Genomic DNA, 25,882 nt, shown 5'->3' on the forward strand with positions numbered 1-25,882 from the left:
ACCTACGTTCTCAAACAGATAACCTAATTGGTTTAGTGGTCAGACAGCATGTAGTACAGCTGCCAAGCCGTCCGTTGATCCTGACCCACAAGATAGTCTGTCTGGCCCATTCTCAAGCCTCCTGTTGGAATTTGTGTCAGACTTTGTATATGTGATGAAGAAGAAACTTCCATGATAAATGTCAAAAATCTGATGATTTCATCTTCTTGCCAAAAAATAACAAAGGCTTCATTGCATCTTTCAGCAGACGTGTGTTGTTGTTGTTATTGTTGTTAGGGGCCATTGACGGCTTGTATTATTGCAGAGTGGGGCTAAGGTACAGATAATAGCTCATAGGAGACTCATTAATTCCCGCTTGCAACCCACACAGCTCAAGCACATACACCCGACACACACACACACACACACACACACACGTTCAGTAACACACGCATGCTTCATGTTCCATTTGGCTTACCCCTGTCATTATCCCATGGCAGATGTGACCCATGCCATAAAACCACTGCACCAGTGACTAAAAAAGACCCACCTTCCATTTTTTACCGTTAACATAAAACCTTTGGCTAATCTGACTTCTGTTTTGACCTGACAAAAGATAACTCAACATAATTAGACCAGCATGCAAGCATGCCTGTTGAAAATGAAATACAATACGAAAATATTGCAAGTCTACGACTGTTGAAATTTAAAAGTTAAAAAACAAAAAAACGACACATCTTAATTACCAATCATCGCACAAGTGTAAAAAGAAGTTAAACCACTATTAATTGTAAACCATAAAAACACCAAAACACTATATTACTGTAGCTTCACAACCCAGAGACCCCCCCAGCAAAAAGGCAAAACATAACTGCACAGAAAATCCTGATATTTTATGTAATAATTTCTTTTCTGTTTTAATTGGAGTGGAGTTCTCAATTGTACAATCTCAGGGTCAGATGATTTCAGAGATTTCACTGTAGTGTTACATTTTACAAGGGAAATAAAGCAAACTAAACTCAACAAAGAACCTCTTGAATAAAATTAAAAATTAATTAATTAATTAATCAACCAAGGCTGGACTGAACAAAAGTGAACGAACATTCATGGAGCGTCGCGTTTATTTGTCCATCGGTTTTTGAGGTAGCGGACTACTTCCTGGTTAATGGAGGATCGTAACCAGACAGGGCGGTGACGTTACATGATTCTGCGGTTGGAATGTTATGCATACTGTCCAGTGATGTCATTGTGGCCTAAATCATAAGAATAAAGTAACATTTCTGCATCTTTATCCAGATCCTCTACAAAATGTCACACATTCTTCCTAGGCCGATTTATTGACTTTATACAAAGTTGCGTAGATACTGGTGATTTTATTTATTTATTTGCCTTATCCCAAATGATTGCTGTGAATTAATTTAATTAAAATTAATTTAAACAAAATAAGGGAACACATCATGCATTGTACTCAGATATTTGTTTATATACGCATTGGTCACGCCAATTATGTGATCATTCCGTCTTTCAATTCCTTGTTTATTTTATTCCTTAACCTCTGTCCATGGATCACGGGGCAAGGTCGTCAGGTGAGATTGTGTGTCTTTTGTCTGCAGTTGCCCAGCAGATTGTCCCATGATGAAGTGGTCATCCAGAAAAAGCATGACCCCGAGGTCAGGGGCAAAACTAAGGCAGTGATTCATTATGGGACACAGTGGCCGAGCAACCTGATTAATGCAGCTCTGCATGTCGGATTTTTAGAAGTGTTGGATTTTTTTTTTTTTTCTAACAAAGGAGTCATCGGTGTGGGTGCACTTCCTGTGGGGGGACTGTGTAAATCAACAGCTGTCAAATTACAAGTCAAGAGTTTCTATCTTGTACGCAGCGTGATTGTCGATGAAATTCTATTTGTTTAACACGACATCTCTCGTACCCTGCTGAGTGACAGTCCAATTAAACATGAAGTAATGGTTTATGTATAAATTACAGCCAAAAGTCACACGGCGAAGAGCCAAACGCGACACTTGCCAAGCCAATCGCAGACTAGCGAGCTCTGCACTGTGCGTGGAGTTTTCAAAGTATTTCATAATGCATAATTTAATCATCTTTAAGCATTATAAAATACTGAGGTGCATTTATATGGTCGTTTGAACTAAACTGCTGACTTCCCTTAGGTAGATTGAGAGGAAATATGTTGTTTCATGATTTGGATGAATCGATTCTTTAAAACTGGTTCATTCCTCATGGAATGGTAATTTTTTTTTTTTCATATATCGTTCCAGTCTTACAGTGACCGTGATTTAAAACATAGTCCATAATCATTCAAAGTAAGAATTCCGGCAAACATGAGCAATTGGATACAATCTTTATTGTGTTAAAAGTGTGGAATCTTTTTTTCAGGAGTTTAGATTTTTATTACAAATGTAGTTTCACTTTTTCCCTTTACTTTATGTAATCCTATTTAAAGAGGAAGACAACCCAAACATATTTTTTCCAAGAATATGTTCTATGTAGGTCCACTAGTTGAAACAAGGCATTCTTGATAAATATTGCGTTTGTAGAATAAGAGTTAATCCACCCTCTTTTAGCCATCTCAGGGGGCGGCCATTTTGTCACTTCTGTCAACTGAAAATGACATCACAGTTGCTCAGGGCTCAGGTAATGACCAATCACAGCTCACCTATTTTCTGAAGCTGAGCCATGATTGGTCGTTACCTGAGCCCTGAGCAACTTCGATGTCATCTTCAGTTGACAGAAGTGACAAAATGGCCGCCGCCTGAGCTAGCTAAAAACTGGTGTATTTTGCTGCTTATCTTAAATTCCACAATCGCAATATTAATCAGAATGCCTTGTTTCAACCAGTGGGCCAGCATAGAACATTTTCTTAAAAAATATGTAAACAATAATCCATTAATAAGGGCACCCTCATTGTAAAGTTGTGCACAACGTTATACCAGTCAAATCATCATCTGTGACTGTTGACCCCCTGTTCAGCAATGCCGAAGGGCTATTATGTGTTCCTCCACCTGCTATCCAACCATCAACTGAGGCATGGTCCAAGACACCACACATCCCGCTTACAATTTAGCAATTGCGTGTGTTTGAACCAGGGGGTGAGCAGGGATCAGAGTTAGAAGCCAGATCAGAACAGAGCACTCCAAGAAGGGATAAGCTCTACTTATGCAGCTTTGGGGAGGGTGTCGTTATGTGCATGCATGTATTTGTTTGGGCCAATTCCTCTGTGTGAACACTCTTTTCATGTGTATATATGGTTTTGGTTTTAATGAGCCCGCTACCCCTGCGACCCCGTCTTGTCAGAGCGGCAGTGAGGTTATTGTGTCGTTGCAAAATACAGGTCATGGTCCACTGATTGACTGAGCCATTTCAATCCAGAAAGCCTTGTGAGGCTGAGGTCAGCTTGTCTTTGAATTTTAAGACTTTTCAAACGTACATTGTGTTATTTCTATTGACCGTCAGAGCATATAAAGTGCTAAGAGTAGGAGGTGTTGAGTGTAGACAGGAACATTGAATAAGATACAAATTCAAGTACAGCACGAGTGCAATTGTGACTACTTGTAGTACTGCACTGAGTATTATGCCAAATAAAGCAGTTGATACATAACATAATGACAAGTTGTTGAGTGAAAGTGTGTGCAAAATAAGCAAATATTTCTTTGCCAAGAGGTGAGACAATGCCAAAAAACAGTAAGATGAAATTCTATATGTATATTTGTACCAGATGCGGAGCCAGAATGTGACCAATGGGTGGACCTGGTAACATCAGGGAGAGCCTGAATATTTCTCTCACTGAGCATAATCGTCCTGTTCCGACACATCGTATATTCAAATAAAATGACAAACTGAATAACATGAAAGTCAGATCTTCCTTAGACAACCACAGTTATGCTATTCTTAATATTCAATAAAATTTAAAAAAACATATTTTTAAAATGTATTTTATCATGAATCTCACTGGGTGGGCAGTCCCTCAATCCAGGTGGGCTTGTGCACACCCAGACCTGCCCATAGCTCCGCCCCTGATCCTTACGTATATATATATATTAGGAGTCTATTAAATCGATGTGTCTGCCCGACGATTCAGCTACATCGATAGGCGGTGGACTTGTTTACATACTGTAGATGCAGGCCTCATATAGACACAACATCATTTTTCAAGCGATTGATTGATTTAATTAACAAAATAATTTAAAACTCAAAATTCCTAATACCCTTTGATTTTTTTATTCAAGTTTGAATGTTATTATTTTTAATTAAATTAAAGCGGAAGTCAACCCAGAAATGTTAATTACAAGAATATTTTCTATGTAGCCCCACTAGTCTAAACATGGCATTCTGATTGCTATTGTGTTTGTGGAATATGAGTTAAGTAGTAAAATCCACCCGTTTTTGTCCATCTTAGAAGGCGGCCATTTTGTCACTTGCGGTCGACTGAAAATGACATCACAGTTGCTCAGGGCTCAACAACCAATCATAGCTCAGCTTCAGAAAACAGGTGAGCCGTGATTGGTCGTTACCTGAGCCCTGAGCAACTATGATGTCATTTTCAGTTGACAGAATGTGGCAAAATGGCTGCTGCCAGACATGGCTAAAAAGAGGTGGATTTTGATGCTTAACTCATATTCCACAAATGCAATATTAAGCAGAATGCCATGTTTGGACTAGTGAGCCTTCATCGAACATATTATTAAATCAAATAATAAGCCTTTGTCAAAATTGTTTACTGTTACATCACAGCAGCAGGTTAATTGAATGTGAGAATATACAAGTTTAATACGTATATATAATTTTTTGTTCCACAAAAGAGAATTTTGAATATTTTTCAGATATGTGAAGCACTTTATCAAAATGTTTGCTTTACATTGATAATTTAATGCATAAAAATAACCAGTTTATTCTGGTAATATGGTCAGTTAGTGTATAAAAAAGAAAGTTGTGTTGCACTTTGTATATGCTAGTAATAGTATATTAAGAGAACTATCTCGTTCTGATATCATTGTTGTTGATTTTTACATTTTGGAATTAGTGAAGCTGACTTGGTTTTAAAATAAAATTCGCTGAAAAAAAATCGATTTTTTTATTTAGAGCTCCTTTTAATTAGTTTCTGTTTATTTACAATTAAAGCAATTAAAGCCGAACCTAAGAAATGTGACGCAAACATGCTAACCACCTAGCGGTATTATGTAGCTTAAAGTTGAAGTCAACCCAAACATATTTTTTCGAAAATATGTTTTATGCGGGCTCGATAGTTGAAACACGGCATTCTGATTAATATTACGTTTGTGCAATAAGAGTTTTTAGCCATCTCAGCCCTGAGCAACTGTGATGTAATTTTCAGTCAACAGAAGTAACAAAATGGCCGCCCCCTGAAGTGGGGGCATTTTGCTGGTTAACTCATATTCCACAAACGCAATATTAATCAGAATGCCTTGTTTCAACTAGTGGGTCTGCATACAACATCCATCCATCCATTATCTGTACCGCTTCTCCTCACAAGGGTCGCGGGGCGTGCTGGAGCCTATCCCAGCTGTCTTTGGGCAGTAGGCGGGGGACACCCTGAACTGGTTGCCAGCCAATCGCAGGGCACACAGAGACAAACATCCGCACTCACAATCACACCTATGGGCAATTTAGAGTATCCAATCAACTTACCATGCATGTTTTTGGAATGTGGGAGGAAACCGGAGTGCCCGGAGAAAACCCACGCAGGCACGGGGAGAACATGCAAACTCCACACAGGGAGGCCGGAGCCGGGATCGAACCCACGACCTCTGAACTGTGAGGCGGACGTGCTAACCAGTCGACCACCGTGCCGCCTGCATACAACATATTCATGGAAAAAAATATGTTGGGGTTGACTTCAACTTAATAATGTCACTTGAACTGCTTGTGTAGAGCACTCTGTTGCTTCAAGTTTCTTTCGTTCTTTCGATTTCTAGAAATCAATAACAATCATTAAAACCTTATTTTAGACAGAGCAAACAACCGTAACGTAATTGCCTCATGTCATAATGACATTGTGGTACCTGTATCAGGTGATGCTGTCATACCTCCACTCTGGCTCAAGACAAGGAAGTCTTGCTTTGATGAATTTGCCGGTTTGACCCTAATCTGCCCAAATGCCCTTCTGCCGGCAACAACACCTCAACCAGCGTCCCCACAGTGAAGCAGCCACACCCTGTGAATGAACTGTTCTCACATGGAAAGGACAGACAACATTTACAGTCTGGTTAAAAGAGCCTTCAGCGATTTGGCACAACTCGTTCCTATCGACAGTGTCCTAATGGAATATTTATGAACGGCAATTGCTAAACCTGCTCTCTGGTGCGTTTTTTTATATATCGGCCTGTGCAGTCAGTCAACTCATGAACACCTCAACTTTCATATTGATTCAGCTTTCACAAGGAGTGAAATGTATTTTTTTTCCTCACACTCTCTGTGTCTCAAAATGCATTATTATATTTATGCATGAATGCTTACCTTGCGCTCATACAGACAAACCAACGGCTACCATCACACTGTAAACCAAGAGGTTAATATTTGTGTACTCGTGGACAGAGTACGCATGTTTAGGAGAGTGATATTGGCCCCAAAAAAGTAAGAGAAAAATTACCTGTTGAAAAAAACCTGCCCTCATTTCCACAGGCTGCCATGCACAGCTGCTGGCATTGTTTAACATCCTGTTACAATGGGACCTGGATTATTGGTCTCTGACAGGAGGAGAGGCAATGTAACAACATGGATTTTTATCCTGGATAAATCTGTTATCTGGGACTAGTACAGGCGGGATATTCTCTGCAAGGGGATTAAAGCACAAGAGAGAATAAAGCAATATGGGAGTAATCCCATCCAGTTTCCAGTTTTATATTTTATAAATCCGACAGTCATGAAGATATTGGTCGCTTGTTGCAAGGAAAATGGTCTTTATCTAATTATTAATGTTATTAAATAGTTTGCTATATATATTGAATCTTATTGGCCTGGTGGTTGATAATCCTTGAGATATGTTTATTATTATTACTATTATTATGGTTTTTTTTGTTTTTGTTTTTTCTTTTAATTGATTCAGCACCCCAACAAAACAATTAATGCAGATTCACAGGATGGAGGATTAAGGATTTTTTTTAAATATACATAATAATATTTTGGATTCAATACCTAAACTCCAGACATTACACTGTTCTCATTTCATACATATGAAACAATGGGGCTTTTATTTGAATTCTATTTTATCACTGTTAATTTGCATCAAGTGACCCACTGTCACAGTTTTACTGATAATGTGGTGTAACACATATGGAATACTAATCCTTATTTGCATTACTGGTCACGAAAGTGGCAATCAAAATGTATCATGTATGGCTGTTGATCCCCCACTCCTCACCAACGCATCTCCTACAACTAGATTAGCACCCAATGACCTCTAATCTCAAATGGGATTACACTACATTGCTAATGTATTTACTTGGATTTCATCAAGTTTGGGCACCAGGAAGGTGTGTGCTGATGAGCAATAATACATTTCCATTTCTCTTGAGAAAAACTCCAATCAGCTCATTTTCTGGTGGTATTGGTGGATGATAAATATTTTATTTTACTCCACCCTTTTCCAAGTGAGGACCATGGTCTCAGATTTGGGGGTGCTGCTTTTCATCCCAAACCTCAAACCCGACCCTCCCAAGGCCTCGGTCCAAAATGTTCGCTCCTCATAAAGGGTCTTTTGAGCCATGCTTTGTCTGGTCCCTCATCTAGCGCCTGTTTGCCATGGGTGACCCTGCCAGGGGCATAAAAACCCAGACAACTTAGCTCCTGGGACACTGGGACACACAAACCCCTCCGCCCAGCATAAGGTAATGGCTCACAGAGGAGATTAAAAATGCAACAAAATGAATTAGTTTGCAAAGCAACAAAAGAATATAAAGAAGGCATGCTCAGTTACTGCTCTAATATGTTACTTTTGATTGCTTCAGATTTATGGACGAGAAGGGTTAAGTAATTCTGATTTCAGTTTCTCACAGATTTCATGTGCATTAGTATTCGCAAACTTCTCCACTCCAATTAATTATGTCCTTTATTTTTCTATTTTTTTCAAATGTTTATTTATTTATTATTTGTTTATTGTTGTTATGTATTATTTACATTTACATTTTACTCTTGTTACTGCTGCATTAAATCACTATAACGAAAGAAATTTACAAATTTGGGATAAATAGTTTCTAGTTTGTAAGTATTCTGAAACTGATTTCATATCCCAAATACAGCAAGTATTTGATATATCTAATAGCCAATGTGTACACTAACGAATCACGTGAATAGTGCTCCCCAAATCCGCCAGCCGCTCCAATATGACATTACTCAGCCTACACTTTTATTTGCATTACTTCGGGAAATGTTTTATTAGTCCATCCATTTCAGTAAAACATAGAACTGAAGTATTTGGCGATTAATTATAATGAACAATAGAAATTGTGATATCCTGGCCTTTGGCTTGATTTTTTTTTTTTCTTTTAGAGAGGACATCTTTACATTGTAGTCTTAAATGCACCTGTGATATCTTTGCCATAGCGCTTTCATACTTTGGTAAAACATATCATTAGACATGAAATCATTGAAAATAAAATACAGTACACTATTGAACCATGGGATAACACCATAATCCACAACTCACCTGTTTTCTGAATCTGAGCCATGATTGGACATTATCTGAGCCCTGAGGATCTGTGATGTCATTTTCAGTCAACAGAAATGACAGAATGGCCGCCCCCTGAGCTAGCTAAAAACGAGTGGATTTCTCATATTCCGCACACGCAATATTAATCATTTTTAAGGCGCGTTTAGGCTAGTGGGCCTGCATAGAACATATTCTGGAAAAAAAATGTGTTCGGGTTGACTTCTGCTTTAACGTTACTACGTCTACGTCTTGTTTTAATAATCCCTTTTGTGTGTGTGTGTGGGTGTGTGTGTCTGCATGTCTGAAATGTGACATATGCTACTCTCACATAATGGTCAATCACATGCAAACACTCCCCCCTTGTATGCACACAATAAACAGGCATACACACACACAGACATACACACAATAGATGCGGGACTGTGTTTGTTTAAACCAGAACAGTTAAAAGCAGAAGGCTAATGAGGGCACCACTCTGGCTATTATTGAATAGATACACAAGAGGAACATGCTTCAGTTGTCAGCCATAAAATGTACACTGAAGAATACACAAATTAAAGTGTCATCATGGAGTTTCGGTGTTGTCTGATATTTTTTTATTTAAATCTCATCTAAATGACCTAAGCCAGCCTTGCCATTACGTATATACTTTAATGCTCCCAAAGTGGCCACAGTGGTTTGCTATTATTTCCCGTTAGCGGAGAAGATCACAGCCTGCAGTCGCTGCATCGATTCTCGAGTCCCCTGAGTTCAGCACACATTCTACCAACGTCCCTGTGGTGACTATTGTAGCTGAGCCCCCATCAGGACTGATAACATTCCCAAATTCATCAATAAATAATAGAATGATATAGCAATGCCAAAGTCGATAATATGATGCCGTTATTGTAGCATTGTTTTTGTCGAGTTATCAATGGCTTTGTGACAGCTATGTTGAAATATTACACAGTCGCATCACTTTCTATTTGCATCAGTTCATGACTGGACCTGGCAAAGTACTCATTTTTGCCCAAAGTCTGCAGGGACATAAAGAAAGTGGTATAGAAAATGGTTGGATGGACATAGAAATGAAAAGTTGATGGATTAAGACAAAACCAAATTTCACTGACCTTTATTTTCAACTTCCTGCCACTTCTTTGCCAATTTCTGGATTAGAAAACCATTCTTTGGTCAATTAGTAGCAGGATGATTGGAAGAGAAAAGTATGGGGAAGAAAGAAACAGCACTTACATACTTGTATAGTATCATAGGCTCTATTTTTGTGTCCAATGCAAGTCTGGCATGAGGTGTGGTGTAAATCTGAGAAGGGGCGGGCTAGACTTTGTTTTGGTATTCCTGCAGATGCAGGCAGCTTAACGCAGTTTAAAAGGGGTTTTGTGCTTGAACAACACTTGGTTTGCCGCCAATAGAAGTGACTCCTTTCAATATTTCCTTGACACTGCTGAAGGAGAAATTTATTTACTCGAATCCATACAGGAGTTAGAATATCACAAACTACCAGAGCTGGGCACTTGACCCTATTTTGCCCGTCCGGCCGCGACCCTCCACCCTTGACATGGGTATCCTTCCGGCCGCGTATATACTGTATAGAACGGTGTGTGTAAATACGGAATTGTAGTTGTGGCCAATAAAGGCTATAAGAATCTCTCTTTTCTGAGAACAAATAAGTTGTTAATGACGTCCATCAATTGACACACCGATTAACCTCCTGTACGGTCAATGATGGCAACGTACATAACAGAGACAAGACTATTTTGCTTGTTAAGTCCGAGTAACTCTTAAAAAATAAATAAATAAATAAATAAATAAATAAATAAAAGTCTATCCAGCAGCTTCAATTCACAAATCCAAAATAACCCAACCGGCCTGCAGCAATAGCACATCGCCAGCCAATCGCAATCATAAGAAACACAACAGCTACCAGTACCTCTTTTCATAGCCAGTGATCCGAGGCCTGTTAGTGGCTAAGTAAAAGGCACACACCAACGCACACACACATTCTGGACCTTTTAGTGAGTGCATAAAGAAACGTGTTGTGAAGCTCTATGCTAGGGAATAAAAGTCTTCTTAAGTGATAATTAGGATTCCTGCTTCTGTCCTCTCTTGCATCTATGCATGCCTTCCTCTCTACCTCCCATATCTCTAATTTTCTTCTCTGATGCCCCTTATAATACCCCTCTAGAACCCCTGAACTGGATCGTTTGCAGTGTCCACTTACAAATGGTCCCAAGTGGGCAAAAAATAGTCTTGGGCTGTGGCTGAAAGTTGCATTTTGGAATTCTAAACTTATTAAAGCTAAAAGTAATATCAGATAGCATCACCAGGTTTCTTTATTACAAGTAAGACAATTTGAGGGGATATATAGGGTTTTACAGAGGCAATTTTATCATACAGACAATGATACACCCAGCCTTGTGCATGCAATAATTTTTCTTTTGGTGACTTTGTTTTACCGTACAATCAATTTATCAAGCAGTATCACATTTGCCACATTTTGGGCCATTACTACTGCGCTGCCTAATTTACCAGTTCATACCACACTTTGTGGCCACTTGTGGAAGTGAAATTGAAACATATTTGAAGAAAGCGCATTTAGGTTATTCACCATCATCAAAGGAGCACTCAGGAATGATTCTAGATAAGTTGATAGTTACTCATTTTGAAACCACAATCCTTGAATTCAAGCAATTTTCCCTTTCCCAAAATCCAATCAAGTTCTTTGAAAAGCTCCCGACACTCATGGCGCCTCTCTAGGTCAGGCAATGGTTGCCCGCGGTGGCCTAGAAGGTGAGGAGCTGAGCTGGGGTCAAGGCATCCAGCATCTAGCAGGCTTAGAAATCTCAATTTAAACCAGCGCCCCTTCTGTTTCATTAGCTAGCCGCTCCTCCCATTATCTCCTCCCAGCGCCCATTCCTCTAATTCAGTAGCAGGGTTCGGCTTGAATATGGGGGTCGGCACAAATTTGGATTCTTTTGTGGACTGTTCTCCATCTCCCCGGCCAAGTAGTTTTCCAGTGATTAAAATCCTGTTTGTCTTAGTCTAAAATTGCAGCGGACCTAATGACCCCACTCTAATTGCTCGGTGTCAATATTGTTGCATTTGGTTTCCCATAGCTCTCATATAATATGCACAAATAGGGACGGCGCATCAAAATTCAATACACTTGGGATGAGCATATTGCCAACGCTAATATCATGTTGCAGATGGTTTATCGTCGGTGTTAGTCCGCAATTTACTCGTGCAAAGTGTCAGATCACATTTCTGATTATATATGTATGCTTTTTGTGTTAAATGGAAGGCATATAGCCCAGGCGAGGCAAGTCAAGGTACCTTTACTTACTGTATACAGCGCATTTCATCCACAAGCCAACTCAATGTGCTTCACATAATTAAAAGTACAACGTTTAAAACCATTTACAAACAAAAGAAGTAAAGACATTCAAAAACAAAGCAAAACAATAACAAGTACATTACTAAAATTACTAATAGAAAGTAAAATGTATTTAAAAGATTTGGGAGAAAAAAATGCTTTCAAATACCTCAATTTTTGGTATGGGGGTGGAAGTGGGCACAGTTTTTAACCTGCTTTTAAAAGCATTCACACTTGGGGCCGTTTCTACTTCTATTGACAGCTTATTCCATCCGCGTGCAGCATAACAGCTAAATGCTGCTTCACCATGTTTGCTTTGAACTGTTTGTCAGTATTTCACTAAAGTAACTAGCATAGAGAACCTTAGTATTGGAACATGTGACTGAGAAGTGTTTTGATGGTCAGCCGTGTACTATTAACATTGAATACTGAATATATCTGTTATAAGTTTTGCCTGTGAAGACTAGTTAAAGAAATAAGCAACATTAAAATCAAAATATTACTTTTGGGTTTAGAACAAACAGTTGCGGAGCTGAAGATGCAATGGTAGAAATATGGGCCTGAGCCAATACCTGACATTGGGCATTGAGTTACCACTCACAATATTGATTTATAATCGGCAGATGATCAATAGGGAGACTCCAACTTTATTAACATCTCCAGTTAGAACTGGACTAATCAATATTGTGCTGACATCATGACAGCTTAACAACCAGCAATTACATCCATCCTAAATCAAACCCGAGCACACTTTTGTGGTTCGAGCTTCGATTTGGCTTTTGTTGCATTTGCACACAGAGATTTAATCTGACTAACTGTAAATCTTATTCCCAGAATTTTGGACTGATTTTTATCTCTCTTCCACATCCGCTTGTGAAATAATTATCTCCACCGTCCCTCTTGGTTTGAGGGGCATGAGAAACAGTACAATAGCTTTTCTGTCCACATATAAGAACAGTGAAGGATTATCATTTCCGACATTACAAGTCTTTAATCTGCGACTGCAGACAGCGCAGTTTTGCTCTCGTGGAGTCTGTTGTGTGACTGAGAAACAGTTTCCGAGGTGACGTGGTATGAGAAGCAATGCATGCTGGGATCTTTCAAGGATTAAGGCAAAGTTTCTCTTGCAGATGAAGTATGTGTAATCTTTAAACCAAACAACACTGGGGGATTAGGAGGTCTTCCATGACTAATGTGACATCTCAATTAGACATATAATGTCATGATTAAACCCTGAAGTTTAATGAATACTTGGATTCCTGCTTCAAAAATTCATATTTTTGAAAATATGAATCAGTAAAATATGACTGAATCTTGTGAGATTTACAGTAAAATCACTGAGCATCTCGAGGATTCATTTACGGTAACTCCACAAGTTAAAGTGGAAATCAACCCAAACATATTTTTTTATAAGAATATGTTCCCAGCAGGCGGCACGGTGGTCGACTGGTTAGCACGTCCGCCTCACAGTTCAGAGGTCGTGGGTTCGATCCCGGCTCCGGCCTCCCTGTGTGGAGTTTGCATGTTCTCCCCGTGCCTGCGTGGGTTTCCTTCGGGTACTCCGGTTTCCTCCCACATTCCAAAAAACATGCATGGTAAGTTGATTGGACTGTCTAAATTGCCCCTAGGTGTGATTGTGAGTGCGAATGTCTGTCTCTGTGTGCCCTGCGATTGGCTGGCAACCAATTCAGGGTGTCCCCCGCCTACTGCCCAAAGACAGCTGGGATAGGCTCCAGCACGCCCCGCGACCCTTGTGAGGAGAAACGGTATGGATAATGAATGAATGAATGAATGAATGTTCCCAGCAGGCCCACTAGTTGAAACACAGCATTTTGATTAATATTGCGTTTATGGAATATGAGTTAAGCAGCAAAATCCACCCCTTTTTAGCCACCTCAGGGGGCGGCCATTTTGTCACTTCTGTCGATTGAAAATGACATCACAACTGCTCAGAGCTCAGCTAACGACCAATCACGGCTCAGAAAACAGGTCAGCCGTGATTAAGGTTGTTACCTAAACCCTGAGTAGTTGTGATGTCATTTTCAGTCGGCATAAGTGAAAAAATGGCCGCCCCCAGAGATGACTAAAAACAAGTGGATTAACTCTTATTCCACAAACGCAATATTTATCAGAATGCCTTATTTCAAGTAGTGGGCCTGCATAGAACATATTCTTGAAAAAATAATGTTTTGGGTGACTCCCGCTTTAAATTTGTTTTCCTTTGGATTTTGCTGTGATTCCACCAGAGGGAATTTGTGACGGCGACCATAGAACCGTAAATGGAACTGTCCTAATTGCGCAGTAGGAAATGACTAAAGAAATCATAAATGTCATATGTCTGTGTGTGTGTGTGTGTGTATGCGTGTGCGTGGGGGTGTGGGGGGGTGTGTGTGTGTGTGTGCGTGCTAATGATGTTTTGTGTGCAGCACAGCTGGCACGTCAACCACGCAGTTCTGAAGTACGGGTTCCAATATATATTTTTTTTTTTTGCAAAGTGCTTTTCACACTGTTTTTAATCTAGAGCGAAGGATATCATTGAACAGAAAAAGCCGATACCACCAGATGGACAAAGTGAAGCCCACTGTGCAGACATGACTGTAATAATCATTGGAGCAATCAAACCACTGACTTAAAGTAAGAGCCGGCCCCTATGGTGTTGTGTGTGAAAGATTAAGGAATCATTACCACGGCCTCCGCATAACCTCATAAATCAGGTGTGTGTGTCAATAACCCGGGCCTTAAAAATTGATAAGGTTGCTCACCTCTCTCATGGAAAGACCCTTTCGGAGCCGCGCATGTCCCTGTGAGGCGATTCTCATATATAAGTCATGACGCACATTCAGGATGCAGCACTTTTAATATTGCTTGAGGACAATCAATCAACCTTATCAACATATTCCTCATCAGAGAGCTGAGAGTGGTGATTGAGAGAGGTTATTTGGATGATATCATTCGAGCAAATTACTGCACACCTGAATGCATTAGTCTGGGCTAAATCTGACCATTTACGTTGCGACTTTTTCTTTTTTGGAAAAAAAAAAAAATTCATTTCAAAATCTCACTTTCTCTCTCTCCCTCTTGCAACATACATGACTTGGCTGATGTGTCTGACATGTGCAAATGTGGCAGAGTAGCAAAAATGCCAATTTGGGGAGTCCAGCTGAGTGCTCTTCAGAAATCTTTCCTGTTTGACACGCGCAAATGTCATCGGACTGCATTTATTCATGGGAACATCACAGGCATATTCCTGTCCGGAGGCATGGAGACAATGGATGTTGAACTCCCCAGAGGACAGTGACCTGGAGGACAGTTTACCGCTTACCAGCTGGACTTCATGTCCACACACACACCCACACACACACACACACACGCACAAAGGAAAAACTCACAGGTTGCAGTCATTCTGATATTAGTTGAATTCATTTCTGAAGAGGTGTGTATGCATTAGGATTTGGGCAGACTTTGAATACATAGTGGTTGTTGATGAAAAACGTTGTATTAATGAATTTTCCAAAATGTTTTTGTTGAGTTTGTTTGTTTCACGTTATTGCAATAAATTAATACGGAATAATGCAACAATTGAAAGTCAAAAAAACTTAAGAAGAAAAATAATCAGTATTAAGATTCTAACTAGGAAAAACAACATTCTGATGTCATAATTCCGACACTAGATATTATTATAATACGCAGTCTTCATTAACTACTAATGGCAACGTCTCAGCACTCAGAGGCTTAGCATCATAAGGGAAATGCATTGCTGCCACCTAGCGGTTGGTGAAAAACACATCCACGAAATATCTGTGCATAGCAATTAAGTTGTATACTTTGCTAGGATTTCCGAAAAAAAATATGGCCAATGTGATTTGTGAAAATTTGTGAACTTTCAATTGTTTATCAAGTATTTACTTTATTTTTCATTTGGCAGTTGAGTGCTTTAATTGTTCAAATATTGCGATCTGTTCATGTTATATGCAGTGTGTATTGCCTTACGATCAAATCTTAAAATTGTAACTTATAAAAACTAATTTTACATACCGTATGTCGACATTTGGCTTGGCTTCATTATTTTATTTTGTTTTATAGATCGCTGGCATTGGGCCAAAACCTCATACCTCCAAAATAGTCACTTTTCAGGAGACCCCCAAAATGGCAAGTTTGTTGCATTGCATCGTGAAAGAGAGCAAGCTATTTTCAACTCTTTAGATTTCATATATATATGAAGATATGAGATAAATATACAAACATTTGACCACCTACAGAGTGTTTATTTTTATGGGAAAAGGCTCTGTTTTATTTCATTTATTTTGCAATTCACAAGTGACTCATTGCATTTCATTTGATATGGTAATTGATGACTCACAAATTAAGGAAAAGTCGCCCACATGCTGTTTCCAGCATGCAGTTTCTATTATTGTTTAGTAGTGTGCTGTTACAGGGAGTGTATGCATGGAAACTCTCTTTTGTCCTTCCTATAATTACATCCATCTGAACATTCAGACAAAAACAAATAAGCAACCCTAGCTTGAATGTTCTTTGTGCCGTTTCTTCAGCCTTTCTCCTACTGCATCTGCTCAGCCAAGACAGAGTCCTTCACTCCAGCACCCAGGACAGCAAAGAGAAAAGAGGGCAGGAAAGATCGGAGGTAAACTGCCACCCTGGGAATGGGGTGGGACAGCACAACCTCCTTCCTTTTCCGGTTCACCGTTCGCATAATCTCATTGGCCAGGACTGAAGGACGCACCCCGTGGTTCAGCTGGTTGGCAATAACTATATAGCAGAGAAAACACATTAAAATCCACATTGAATTTGGAAATGACTGACTATTTTGGAGGTTGCCCTGGCTTGAACTATTGTCACACGGTAAATTGTTTTTTCTACTCACTTGCAGCCAAGCTGTTTGGTTTGGAGGCCGGCTTCTCGGGAGACGACGGAACAGTGGCATCGATGAACGTGTGACTGACGGTGCTCACGGTGATGCCATACTCCTCCACCTCAGCCCGGAGGCAATCAAAGAAGGCCTGTACAGCATGCTTAGAAGCGGCGTCTGATTGGTGCAAAACACACTCATTCCATTACACATGCAAGTATTCAAACAACGCAGAGGGCATACTTTTCTGCCTTTCTGTTTACAGCACGCATGTAGGCAGATGTCAAAGAATGTCATTCCTGAAGCCTTGCATGCATTTATATAAACCACCAGAATGACCAATAGTCCAAATTCCTTTATGTTACTAATTAAAAGATGTGTAGCTGTGTTTTGATCAAACTTGTGTAATAACAACAGATGCACAAAAAACAGATGAGTCGTGATTGGTCGTTATCTGAGTTGAGTGTGATGTCATTTTCAGTCGACAGAAGTTACAAAATGGCCGCCCCCTGATATAGCTAAAAACGGGTGGATTTTACTGCTTAACTCCTATTGCACAAACGCAATATTAATCAGAACGCCTTGTTTTGACTAGTGGGCCTTTATAGAACATATTCTTGAAAAAAAAAATGTCTTTGGGTTGACTTCCACTCCAAGCCATTAGATTTCACAGGGCAAGTGCTGGCCCTCAATGACATAAGCATTTTTCCATCCTCTGACTCGTTGGTCAGAGCAAAACCTGTTACAGCCAACTTCATCTAGTAAAACACCCATGTATTTATTAATCAGATTATATGTGCGGCTAAGGCAGGTGGCATTTCTATTCACATCCAGCCCCACAGCCCCCCAAAAATGACGTGAAATGGGTTCATATTGGCATCATCAATCAGTGGCTTTGTATGGGGCATTTGCGCCCCCTTGTGGAGTCACCTAGTGGATGTGAAGGATCATTCTTTGGGAATGATGGGAAATTTGGTCATTTATCATACAATTGAACACTTTTTTGGGGGGTCTCACATGAATTGACATTAGAAAGAAAAGTAAAATTATGATAAATTGTTTAGTTAAGAACTTGAAGTAGACTAAATAACTTAAATCCCAACTGAAGACCAGTACCAGTTTCACATACAATGCATACAATGTGTCACATAAGTATAGTTAGTATGAATTATGTCATTATAAATCATAACTCACAGGAACTTCTGAATGGGACAGCCAGTCTGCCTTGGATGCTGTTGACCAAGATAATTTGTCCTGATCTTCTTGGAATCATGGTGGGAAGAATTCCTGCCACATGAAATGCGAACGATCAATGAGAACAGACTCCCTAAACATAACGAGTTGTGTATATTTGGTATTAAAATACTCTAGCAACATGCACCCTACCTTTGGTCAAGGTGGTTGGGCCAAAGTAGTTGATGTCCATGATGTTTCGATCAAGTTCTAAGGAAACACTCTGCACCGGCGCCTTGAGTTTCATGCTGCTGTTACAAATCAACACGTCCACGCATCCATAACATTCCACCACCTCCGCCATCACGTCTTCCATGCTCTCCATGTCACTAAAGTCCAGGATTACCAGTTTGGGCGCAAAGGTCTGTGAAGAGACATTTTATTACTTGATATACCGTATCTGACTAGTGTGTTTGCTGCCAGCATTACAAAGTACTAATATTAGTACACACAAAATCAACACCATGCTCTTGCACAGCCTCTTGTTTGTGTAACACGAAGATCTAATATCTAAAGGATGGCATTTCTGCAACCTTTACTAATTCAAATCCAATTTTCAAATGCAGCATTGAAAATTTTTTTTTTTTTTTTTTTAACTCATTCACTGCCAAAAACGTTTTTATATGTTTTTTCACAGTCCAACTATTCAATCCCTGGAACTTATTTATATTTCCATCCATCCTTTATCCATTATCGATACCGCTTATCCTCTTATTTATATATCTTTTATTTTATTTATTTCTTCTTTTCAAACGTTAGGGTAAAAGAGGGTCTGAAAATGTCTGGCAGTTAATTAATATCCCATTATTATGCTTTTTGTGTGATGAGAGCAGAGTGCAGGATATGTGTATATGAATGGAAGTGGAATAAGTAAGAAATAATATAAGAAAAAAAAAAGAATATATTATCCATTAGTTCACCATGTTGTCATATTTTACACATTTATATATATTTTACATTTTTATTTTATTCATTCAGATGTTCTTGTTTCAGACGCTACTGTTATTCATGGTTGATCCGCCCACATGTAAAACAACTCCGCTGTTAAAAACCAGTCAACGAGTAATCTATGGGTGGAAAAAAATGAATGTAAGAAGTAGTCAAATGAATTTCAGACAACAACTATATCAATAAATTCCTATGATTGCTAATGGATTGTGTTACTCACCACTATAGAATTACAGTCATATTTGCTGTATTTATAGAGCACTTTAAAGCAACTATTGCTGCATTTAAAGTGCAGTTACATGGAGTAAAAATTACTCATACAATAACAAAGACGCGAGTTAGTTGACAGTTTCCAAATGGCTTTGTTATGATGTGTTTTAAGTAGTCTATGTGTAATTCCTATCCACTTTATACTCTTTTGTAGCTTGTGTTCTGCTATCCTGCCTATAATATTCTATGTATTTATTCTACTTGTTGGCACATTCTCAAATCGTTTTTTGTCTTGTACTATTTCACATTTCATTTCATTTGAATTTTGTGACCACTGTCTGTGAAAAATCTGGCTTACTAACACCTTTTGTGCCCTGTGTAGTCCCGAGTAAAAGATCCTGTGTATAGAGGACATTTTGCTGTCACAGAGGATGTCCTGCCATTGTATTTTTCAAAGTAGGAAGTGGTGATTGGGGAAAAGGGAACAGAGGGAAGGATAATGATGAAAACAAGGACACAACCTGTTTAGCTCACCCTTAATGTTCATATTGCATTAATGTCCATTTGTGCAATTTTAATTCTGTCCTAAGCCCTGATATCCTTACCGCTGAACGTCAATGTATTCCCCAAATGTCCAACTTTAGACGGCATTTATTTATTGACTGTGGTTGCCTCACCTCGCTGGGGTCAGCTTCATTTGTCAAAGAGTCGTACAAAGACTCCAGCTTATCCCAGTTAGCGCCACACAGGATGAGCCGGGCTCCGCCCTTATGGAAGAGATGAGCACACTCTGAAAGACAACAGACATTAGTGAACGGTCACTAGTTATGAGATGGTGAGAGTCAAGTAGCCAAAGCTAAAAGGCCGTTACAAATATATTTATTGCTCTCAATGTGAGCTTTGTAAGTATGAGACTAATTGAAGCATTGATTTGAAGATGACGGTAAATGCATCGTCAACAATCTATTATAAATAACATGGAGGAAAATACAAAATAGAATTACGTTTTTAACTGTCTTAAAAATGTGTCATTCCTTAAACCAGGGGTGTCCAAACTTTTTTTGATTGGGGGCCGCATAGGGATAAATGGAAGTACGCAAGGGCCGTTTTAAAATTTTTCAACAAAAACATGAAAATTACTCAAGTATGCAATTATATAATGTTTGTAATTAATTTGATACTCTGCTAAATGACAGCTTTCTATTAAAGCTTAAAAGGCAAATAGTTAAGCATTCTTCAGGATTTTGGGGTGGACAACGGCCCTGTATCCCACCTGACTAGATCCAGAGGAACCTCTAAAAAAGCTTACTTGCGGATCGTTAATGTTATACGTTCATAAATGAGACCTTGACACAGAGCAGAAAGTCAAAGAAACATTTTTTTCTTCTAAAATTGAATTATCTTCTTTGATCACAGTATTTTGACTCGTATTTGTATCGTTGGATAATGAGAAAAGCTCAATAGTATATAAACCAATTCATTAGTAGTCGTGGCAACTATTTTTTTAAACACCCTCCCTTCTCACGCTGCCCATCTCCATGTTGTTTTTTTACTAGCCTTGCGGGCCGGGTCAAAAGTCATTTTTAGTATATTCTGTGGGCCACTGAAAATGGATGGCAGGCCGCAAATATCCCCCGGAGCCTAATTTGGACACCGCCGCTTTAAAACAAATAAACATTCAAGTAAACCTCTTAAATTTCTTGGTCAAATAACTAAGATCATTTACCATTTCCCACACCAGACACGGCGTCAGTGATCACCACCACTTTGTTCCGCACTAAAGACTTGGCCATGTACTGCATGACCTCATTGTAGATGTAGTATACCCCTGCCGCTATGACGATCAGCAGGGGCAATACCATCACTGAAGGGAAGACCATGTTCTATAGAGAAAGGAGGAGGTAGCATTGTGAGAACAAAACAATCACAACCTGCAGACATAGAACACTAGTGATCCAGTTTAGGTCTCCCAAGGGGTGCCACTTCCTGTATCTATCTACTGTTAACTCTACACTAATGACGGCTGAAGCACAGTCAAACATCCATTTAGAACACTCTCTGTATAGGTGCAGCATGAAAATCCCGTCTTCTTATATTTCCTCAGCATTTCTCCTTACAGCAATTGTGTTTGGCTTTTGATTACATTTTCTGGCTTCCAAGAATTGTTATGGATTTATCATAACCAGGGAAATAGTAGAGGTCAATAATCATTGGTAAATTGTTACGGTGAAAGTAATCGGGCTATATTGGGGATCAAGTTATGTTTTGATAGAGATTGATAGAGCTTTTGGATTTATGAAAAACAAAATACATAAAGTAACGTAACCGGGCACACAGTACGTTGGGAAATTCCACACTTTTGAATGTTAGAAAGGGCTGTACAGTACCCCCAAAAAACAATGTTTTTGTTTTTGTGTTTGTCGCTTGAGTTAATGTATTATTTTCTTTTTTATGTATCTTATGACTAAAAATGAAATGTTATTTAAAATATGTGCATGTGCAGTTTATATTAGTTACAATTCTACATTATACAATACAATACACTACAATTTTATTTATATAGCATAACAGCTAGAGCTGTTTTTATATGCTATTATATATATATTTACATAATTGTTACAAATGACCAAATTTACCCCTGGGATGAATAAAATATACTCTTTTTTTCTTGTGTTTACAAAACATTTTCATTTCATATTGTTTTACATGAACCAGTTACAAGCAAGGCCTGTACACTTACCATTTAAAGTGTGTTTAAGGTGAACAGCTAAATATATTCCGAACAAGCTCCTGCCCCAGAATTCCTTGCCCTGTGACACCTCCTAAATACTGTCACTGGATATCTCAAACTCACAAGTACAAACACTGGATTAATGCAGTTGTCTTAATTTAGTTAAGAAATATTTAGATTATCTTTTTAAATACACATAGTCATGTAATATTGCTGATGAACTCTGACCAGCCATATTTTGACTGGCACAGGAGTGGATCCCTGATGGGTTAGACAACTTGTGAAGCACATTTATAAGAACTACAAAAACCACAACACACACACACACACACACACACACCTGTAATCCTTGTTATTCTTGGTTCACTCACAGCACAGCGGAAGGAGCTAATCCCTCAGTAGGACTGGCTGCAGTTTTTTCCAGCTTTAGTTAGGTAACAGTGGCCTTTCTCCTCCCTCTACATCCACCATCCATGCACGCCGCCCTGCTTGTCTTTCTGACCCGCTGGTGTCCAGTAGAGCCTGTTGCTTATAATAGCTTGGCTGGATTCAGCCATGAATACTCACATATGGTGCACAGTAGCTATCTGAAGTATGCTACATTGGCTGGAGAAGTGGGTTAGACTCCAGGGGGATTACTTTGAGAAGGAAAACGTTTCATTTGTATTACAATAACTATTATGAAATCAGTCCTGGAACCTTTCTGATTTTGAATTTTGAATGTTGAGAAACATATGTAAAGCTTTCACACAAAATAAACAAAACAAATAGTAGAAGAGATCATCTTGGTAACTCTCAATACAATACATGTGTTTGGCACATAATTATTACTACCATCATATTTTCATTTTCTACACTGCCTGTCCTAATAAGGTCAATCAATTCCAGCTGACTTTGTGCATGAAGCGCGGTATACCCTGGACAAGGGATGGGTAAATGGCGCGCGCGACAACATCTGAGTACTTCCTTTATTCATTTTCAAAAAATGAAATATTTTACTTATTCATTTATTTATTTATTTATTTTGACAAAACCAAAAATTCAGATAAACATTCAATGTACATTTTCCCGAAAGGGAAGTGTGTGTGTGTGTGGGGGGGGGAGTACCGGAAAGAACAGAAAAAAAACAAAATATGAAAAAAATGACAAAAAAAAGGGAAAAAAATACGTGTATCTGCAGGTGCAGAACTGAGAATATGCAGGGGCCGACTGTAATTTTAAGTTGTAATATCACCATTCGCCACTAGATGGCAGGCATGTCGTAGTTCCTCTTACACTAGGTCTTATATTGCCCTACACTACAACGTGAGTAGGTGTAATCATTTTTTTCTGTCGGTGTAGAATGATATGCAGGATGAACATAGGACAGACAGTATCTCCAAAATATTAAAATTTTGAGTGAGTTAAATTTTGTGAAAACATGTACAAAATGAGTTCTCGCACTTAAATGTTGATGGTTGGTTAATTGTGTAGCAGTTTTATGTCACCCTTGGTTGGTAATTTTTATGCGAGACACCTTTGCACTGGAAAAAAAATACAGTAGGTTATGTGGTTATTTTGTTGTTTGCTTCAAACCTTTTGTTGTTGGGTTAGGATAGCAAATCTGTTTTTGATGCGATGAAAAATATATAAACAAAAATTTATTAAGAGCACGTATTTATTTTTGTGCACATAGGCACATATTTTATCATTATTTAAAATAGCATTTTTGTCATACGCCTGATTAGGAAGTGCGTGGTCCTATGTGCCCCCTGAGTTGCACTGATCAAAATTTGTGGGCCCCTCCAGCATTTAAGTTGCCCACCCCTGCCCTGGACAGACAAAAAGCGGTGCATATAATATAATATAATATAATATAATATAATATAATATAATGTATGATATAATATATGATATATAATATAAACATTGACGATACTGTACTATGTTCTGGCTCTGGATGGCGACACTGAGCGGATCTCGCGAGATTTCCGAGCATTCCAGGCTCTTCAGCCAAGTCGCTCCTCATCAACCCCCTCGCTCCGTTTGGGAAAGAAGAAAATACTGTAACCTACTGCCAAGCTAGTTATGGAAGCAAGCCTTAAACATTCATTTTACGAACAGTGACTGGCTGCATGGTGCACTCTCTGCAGGCCATCTTTTTATCTTGGAGAGAAAAAGAAACGAGTCATTTGGCGTTTGTGAAAGTCTTTTTTTTTTTTTTTTTTTTTTGAGCTAAGTGAAGACGCCAACCGGGACAGGATTTCTTTAGCATTAGCGTATCTGCGAGCTAGCAGGCTGGCTAATACATAGCCTGGGTGAACTTCGCATGGACCAACGCCTGCGACTGGGATAATAACCTGCTGTCTGACCGCAAGGCCCTTTTTTTTTTTTTTTTTTTTCTAATGTCACTTTGTCACGTGGAAGTTAGGTGTCGCCTGTTGGACAGTATCACGTCGAAGTTTGATGGCCATACAAGTGTGCTAACTTTGTTTTTGTGGCTTACGCCATCACGTTATTGATTTGGAGAGCCACTGGCGAGCTAACAGGATATTAGCCTCCTCTCGCTCGTTTTGTGGTTGTGAGCCATTGACTGAGAAGCATTCATCACTGATTGAGTGATGAGCAGGGTGGCTTGATGGCAGCTAATTATTTCTGGGGGGAAAGGAATTGGACAAAAGCAAACAGACAGAGAAGGGTATAAAAACAAGGTACAGAAAAAGGCAGAAGCCGGTTTTGGTCATTGTTTTAGGAAAATGCATGGGAGCGCCGGGTCGTTTTCAAAGTTGGAGTAGAAGAGAGACAAGTAAACAGCAGGATTACAATTCACTGCTGATTAAAGTCACCCAGAGAACATCGGGCAGAACGTCAACAAGGTGAAAGACGATGTCTACGGCTAAAGAAAATTCCTGTAGGAAATTCCAGGCGAACTTTTTCAACAAAAGCAAATGTCAGAACTGCTTCAAACCTCGGGAGTTGCATCTGTTGACTGATCAGGATTTAACACAGGTACGAATTCTTTTAGGAAATGGTAACATTAAGTTGCTTCACATAATTGTTATTTGAATAATTGTCTGTTGTGCTCGATGACAATGAATGGCCAGCTATTCGCTTTGTCTGCTTTTCTAACCAATAATGCAAAATTAATATTTACATATTGCGACCACTGTATAACCACTTGTATTGTTTATACTGAGGAGCCTGTTCTCATCCCAGTTTATTAACAATGATATCTAACAGTGTTTATTACAGAGACATGAAGCTGAACGGCATTGTCATCATTTATGGTGCAATGGAAGATTTGCCAAATCGACTAACTGAAGTGTGCAAAATCAACTATTTCATTTTCAGTGTGGTTCCCAGCGCGTGTCGTACTAGTATTTGGCAATTGCCATAACAATAAGATGATCAATTGTTATCTGAACTAAATACTTGGTTGAAGGATGAGCAAAGATTTTAGTTGGGGCAGTAACGTCAGCAGTCAAGGCGTGTTATGAGCCGCTCTTTCACTCTGATCATTAGTTTAGTTTCTGGTGTGTCCTGTAATTGATCCCAGATGATGAGGCCATACAGGATGGGCCCTTGAAGAAGCTTTAAATGCCCAAAAGCAAAGGCAACGTCAGCATCCTCTCCTCTCTTCGTCCAAATGTACAGAACTAATCACAGTTTTATTGCTGGTTAGCATTTCACATGTCATGTGGTAATCAATTGTTAGAATCTATGTCTAAATGTATATGGCGAGACTTGTTTATATTTTTAAACAGGCTTATTAACTAGCCTTTTTGTAGGATCCTTTGCTAATGCAGAAGAAACTTTTCAGAGAATGTGTATGTATGTATATATATATATATATATATATATATATATATATATCTTGTC

General features: G+C 39.0%; 2 protein-coding genes across 7 annotated transcripts in view; one reads left to right on the forward strand and one right to left on the reverse strand.

Moving 5' to 3' along the window:
* Window positions 1–25,882, forward strand: part of mpripb (myosin phosphatase Rho interacting protein b) — a 78,265-nt gene that overhangs the window by 19,516 nt on the left and 32,867 nt on the right. For 4 of the 6 annotated variants that reach the window (XM_086017470.1, XM_086017474.1, XM_086017475.1 and 1 more), the window contains exon 1: window positions 24,017–25,012. In XM_086017470.1, coding sequence (XP_085873596.1) covers window positions 24,890–25,012 — 123 coding nt within the window. In that variant the 5' untranslated portion in view covers window positions 24,017–24,889. Of the gene's footprint in view, window positions 1–16,585; window positions 16,678–16,923; window positions 17,052–24,016; window positions 25,013–25,882 lie in introns of those variants that run through there. The other 2 variants (XM_086017471.1, XM_086017472.1) reach the window with 1 other exon arrangement.
* dhrs7cb (dehydrogenase/reductase (SDR family) member 7Cb) lies at window positions 16,329–22,267 on the reverse strand. The gene is made up of 7 exons (XM_086017480.1): window positions 22,034–22,267; window positions 21,020–21,176; window positions 19,971–20,083; window positions 18,289–18,499; window positions 18,097–18,189; window positions 16,918–17,079; window positions 16,329–16,802 (listed from the first exon to the last, which is right to left on the reverse strand). The coding sequence occupies exons 1-7, from the start codon at window positions 22,034–22,036 to the stop codon at window positions 16,594–16,596; spliced, it is 948 nt and encodes a 315-aa protein (XP_085873606.1). The 5' UTR covers window positions 22,037–22,267; the 3' UTR covers window positions 16,329–16,593.

Source organism: Filicampus tigris, chromosome 19 (assembly GCF_054856515.1).
Source record: "Filicampus tigris isolate MCC_2025a chromosome 19, RoL_Ftig_1.0, whole genome shotgun sequence".
NCBI classification, from domain to species: Eukaryota; Metazoa; Chordata; class Actinopteri; order Syngnathiformes; family Syngnathidae; genus Filicampus; species Filicampus tigris.

What these genes read in the sequence shown, in the direction of transcription:
- dhrs7cb (XM_086017480.1), bottom strand. An exon ending in TGTCCCATTCAGAAGTTCCT is followed by an intron (nt 17,080 to 18,096) that starts GTGAGTTATGAT and finishes TGCACCAATCAG; the next exon opens with ACGCCGCTTCTAAGCATGCT. An exon ending in ACCAAACAGCTTGGCTGCAA is followed by an intron (nt 16,803 to 16,917) that starts GTGAGTAGAAAA and finishes TCTGCTATATAG; the next exon opens with TTATTGCCAACCAGCTGAAC.